Genomic DNA, 4,650 nt, shown 5'->3' with positions numbered 1-4,650 from the left:
ACTAGAGAATATATATTTATAAAAGAAACTAGACTCCAAAAAGATTCAATATAAAGTAAACTAGATTCAATTAAAGAAGCCCCTAATCCCTGACTTTTTAAATTGAATATGCGCAAAACGATTTTTCCGACGCAATGATTTGGAGCACATACGGAATCGCTCCTCCCCATGAATGAATAAAATTCGATTAAACTTCTAGCAAAAAAAAAAAGAATTGGAACTTTGACCTACGAAAAGTTCAGTTCTATTTACCTTCGCATAATTTTATTTCGACCAAATTCAGCAAAAAGATTCTGTAATTGCTGGTTTATTGGGAAAATTACATAAGCACCACGTTCCTCTTCTTTCATAGCTACCATTGTCCGATCATTCTTTGTAACTTCGCAACAACTTGCCACTCTATTTCTCTCATTAACTTAAAATCCATAAGACGACACGCAAGCATAACTTTACCACTGATATAGAATAATAAGTCCACGTATATTCTAGAAGCTAAACTGACTTCTGTGGAAGAATGCCGTGGTGATAATGGCCAGGAGCCAAGCAGACCAAAATACTTATTACTACACAAATTAAAACCCAAGACTGATGGAAAGAACATGCGCTCACTGCCTTCTCAAATATCGAGAATTCCGATTATTTTAGACCTGTTTTGGCAGAAACGCAGGATATCCGTTATCATCATTTTATAAGCGCTCATAAACTTTTTATTAATACAGGACATTCATAAGGGAAACACCATGAATAACAGGAAAGTAAATACAGCATAACTTAACGAATCAAATTTGTTTCGAAAGTGAAATTAGGTGTGAAGATCCATGAACTGTGAGGTCTGCTTTTTTGGTTTTGAAAATTTGTCTTCGGAAAAAAAAAACCGAAGTATTCATCTCTAACTAACAAAGAGCACCTTTTTAAATGTAGCTAACTTATTTCGAAATCCATAATGAAGTGCGCAACTGTGGAACAAGTAAGCACAGACGGAAATGGTTCCTCAGGCCTAAAAAACATTCAGATAACCTCTCTGTCCAAGATTTCAACCGAAATGAGAAATAGTTAATGATGATTTGTATGTGAAAATGCAGAAAACGGACAGTGTCGAAGATACTTCTTCCAAAAAGCTGAAAATTAATCCTAAAGATATCGAATATCAACAGTTAACTGAATAAAAGAAAGTGGTGATTTAACTACATCAAGAAAAATCCTTTTAAAGGTTATAAAGGAAGACCAAAACAACTTAGTACATGATTCAAGTTGGAATGAATAAATAACTTTTCTGATATCAATTATGTGTGAGTGTACAAAATACTTTGCAAAAATGTAACAGATGAATCGCGAACAAACTGTGAGGTGGCATACACCATAAGAAAATATAAACTGTCAAAGACCCGATATCTGGTAAATGTCTATAAATTATAAAAACCCGTACAGATGATAAAGCGAAGTGAAAACGACTGTTGAACAACTGAAAATATAATTGGAAGAAATGAAATACGGCAGTTAAATTTCTAATTTTCGTTTATCACTTGAAATGCTTCTATGCCCAAATACCTTCTGCGTCGTCTTCCTAAAGAAATTCAAAAGTAAAGATATATTAAAACGTGACGCACCAAAGATCTCGCACATTCACTGATAGTTTGCTTTACACCAAAGGTCAAAAAGTCAATACTCGTCTAAAAATTCATTGCCAAAACGAACGAGATCATTTCTAAACAGTTAAATCGTTAAACTAAGATAATGAAACAGTCTTCCGTAGGAAATTTAAAAATAAAGCAAGGTTTACAAAAACGAATAATGTGTCAGTGTTTAATGCATGTAACACTAAATTAGTTGGATAGGACTACAAATCTCACAAAAAATAAACATAAATGGCTTGTAGACAAAAGGTTTTTCGTGCAAAAAGAAGCCCAACCTGATCTGTAATAGCCTGTCGCGGTGTAGCAAGACTTCCTGGAGCACTGGCAGCACTAACCGTAGCAAGACCGCCTTCTCTTGACAGATTGTTGGCTAAATACTTACAAAAGAAGTGAAGTAAAAGACCCATACTTTTAGGGCACATAAAGAATACTTTTCCTTAAAATCCTAAACTCTGGTTTTTGAAAAAAAAAAAAAAGTGTTGATTCGCATACCTACGCTTAAATTAGTGGAGTTGAGAAGTTGGGCGCGACGTTCATTTTCTTCTTTTAATTTTTCCATCAATTTTTCTTTATGACGGCGTAGGGTCTCTATCTCTTCTCGTGGTCTTTCCCTCGACTGCTCCAATAATGCAATGTGAGCATCCTTTTCGGCAATTGCTGCTACCAACGCTTCATGCCTATGAATTCAGTATAATTATAGTAGCATGAAAATGCTAGATGAACCAAATATCATGGTCTTGCCCACCACATAAACTTTCAAGAAAAATCTAACTTCAGCTGCAGTAGCTGTTCGATATGCCTGCGCTTTTCAACTTCCAAAGAACGCAACATTTCTTCTCGCTCATTACTTGTCAACTTTTTCACATGTCGTCGAAGCTCATTTAATTCACGGCGACATTCGGTTAACTTAAATTGATTACAATATGAAAAAAAAAAAACATGAAAAATTAAGTTTAAAACGTTACAGAATTTCTGTTCATCCAACTAAACATGATTCACTTAAAAAAGAACAAACAGGTAATGCATACTTGAGCAGCAAGTTGCTGATTGAGCTGCTTTTGTTGGGCCACATGAAGCTCTCTTTCGGCCGTTATACTTACTGATTCACGCAATGCCTCTTCTAGTTCCTCCACTCTATAAAGTTGGAAAGACCATTACAATAAAAAGCTACGATTTTGTAGTGAGCAAGAAATACTGGAAAATGCAAAAGAAAAAAGGAAAAAATATGAAAAATGGAGAGCAGAACCTAGATTTAAGAGATCCTTCAGCTGAGATGGCAGAAAATTCGGATCGAGTTTGACCAACTGTCGAAGCAGCATCACCTTTATGAATATCTTCCAATTTGCTAAAAAAGAATGAAATGAATTTCTAGTTGAGAACTTACCCAAACACGTCAAAAGAATCTTCTTCAAGGAGATTGTAGGCAAAAAAAACAAAATAATGTGAAAACTGGAAAACTAAGAATATACCTTTGCAGTTGTTTATAGTGCGAAATTATAGAAGCTTTTTCTTTCTCAAGTATTTGCACCATTCGAAGAAGGGATTCAATCTCTTTTCTTGCTTCAGCAAGCTGGAAAATGTAATTTAATCACCGCGGATTTTCAAAAAGCAGATTTTTTGATGTTCCACATCAATAACATTGCATAATGTCATACTGAGAGATGCCCGTTTATTACAGATAAAAAGTAGAATTTGACAATTTTCTGAAACCACTCACCTCTTCGTCGTTTAAAAGCTGTGGTGCACGATCTTTGCATTGCCGTTCTGCTGTTACAAGTTCTCGGTCCAAGTCGCCTATTTTTTCACATTGTGACTCTAGTAGTACTTCTCTGAAACCGTTCAGTAATCGGGTAATTTATTCCCTTTCTGATTCTCATATAACTTTATAGGTTACTGGCAAATGATTCTTTCCTCCAACGTCAGATTAAGCTCACCCTTGATCAGTACCTCCTTACCAACTATGCCGGAAGTAACACGGAAATCTGCATTGGGATGAGGAAGTTATCGCTATAATATGATTTTCTGTAACAACAATAACTCGGTAAAATTCGAAAATTTTGTCTGAAAAACTGAATGCTGTAACAACAAACAATGCGAAAGCTACCGGTCCGCTAATTCTTTTTGCAAACTTTCGATTGTAGCTATTAATTGCCGATTTTCCGCTTGAAATGTTTCTAATTGCTGCACTTTTTCTTTTTCTGCATTATGGTGTAGCTCGTTAAGCAACGACTGCATCCTCATTTTTTCCCTGTAACTATTGGCTATAGTAAACCATAAAAAGAAGACAAGCAAACAATGCAGTGATTAAGCATGTAAGTTTAAAAAAACTGAGTTAATTCAACAGAATGCGAAACAGCTCACCTAAAAGTTTAAAGACTGTTCTTTAAAATAATTAGATACGACTAGCCTAAAACAGTAATATTATGTTAACCTATTAGCTTCATCAAGCTGCATCTGCAACTCTTCTTCCTTTTGCACGTCCGGATTTTTCAAAAGTTTTTGCTTGACCTTTTCTAGTTCACTTTCCTTTTCGTGCAGTACACCTTCCATAGCACCAATCCGAGCCAACAACTGACTGATTTTTTGCTCATAATTCTGCATGCAAATTTATTAACATTTCATACAATTAAATTTAAATTTAGTGATAATTCGTTTGAAATTTAATGGACGGTGTATTTAATCCAATGTTACTAAAGATGAAAAGAAATACTCTATTGCTATCGCGAAGGTCTGATACTCTGTTCTTTTCGACCGCTAAATCTGCTTCCAACCGTTCAGAGGTTTTTTCTTTTTGTTCTATTTGTATATTTTTGGTTTCAAGTTTAGTACGCAGTGCTTCGATCTGAAAATTTTCAAAACCTTCATTAATAAGCTTGGAAAAACAAAGAAAGCCATATTCTAGTAAATTTGTAAAACTAGCTTGGAGAAAAAAAACACTGTGGCTTACATCAGACTGCAACAGCGTTGCATGTTTTCCTTGCTGCTGATGATTCACGAAAAACTTCAACACGTTTCC

The 4,650-nt window shown here is 35.0% G+C and overlaps 1 protein-coding gene across 1 annotated transcript in view; it reads right to left on the bottom strand.

Moving 5' to 3' along the window:
• Positions 1–904: 904 nt before the first annotated feature.
• The window catches only part of LOAG_17412 (CBR-ELKS-1 protein), a 7,427-nt gene continuing 3,681 nt past the window's right edge, over positions 905–4,650 (bottom strand). Inside the window, exons 8-17 of the mRNA XM_020450074.1 lie at positions 4,066–4,229; positions 3,739–3,882; positions 3,352–3,463; positions 3,104–3,204; positions 2,881–2,979; positions 2,663–2,768; positions 2,407–2,540; positions 2,127–2,311; positions 1,910–2,004; positions 905–1,564 (exon numbers count right to left, since the gene is read on the bottom strand). Coding sequence (XP_020306312.1) covers positions 1,535–1,564; positions 1,910–2,004; positions 2,127–2,311; positions 2,407–2,540; positions 2,663–2,768; positions 2,881–2,979; positions 3,104–3,204; positions 3,352–3,463; positions 3,739–3,882; positions 4,066–4,229 — 1,170 coding nt within the window. The 3' untranslated portion in view covers positions 905–1,534. The remainder of the gene's footprint in view (positions 1,565–1,909; positions 2,005–2,126; positions 2,312–2,406; positions 2,541–2,662; positions 2,769–2,880; positions 2,980–3,103; positions 3,205–3,351; positions 3,464–3,738; positions 3,883–4,065; positions 4,230–4,650) is intronic.

The sequence above is a fragment of the Loa loa genome (assembly GCF_000183805.2).
Source record: "Loa loa unplaced genomic scaffold supercont3.71, whole genome shotgun sequence".
Lineage (NCBI taxonomy): Eukaryota > Metazoa > Nematoda > Chromadorea > Rhabditida > Onchocercidae > Loa > Loa loa.
Note: the sequence above shows the minus strand (reverse complement) of the source record. Positions and strands in the feature narration are given on the sequence as shown.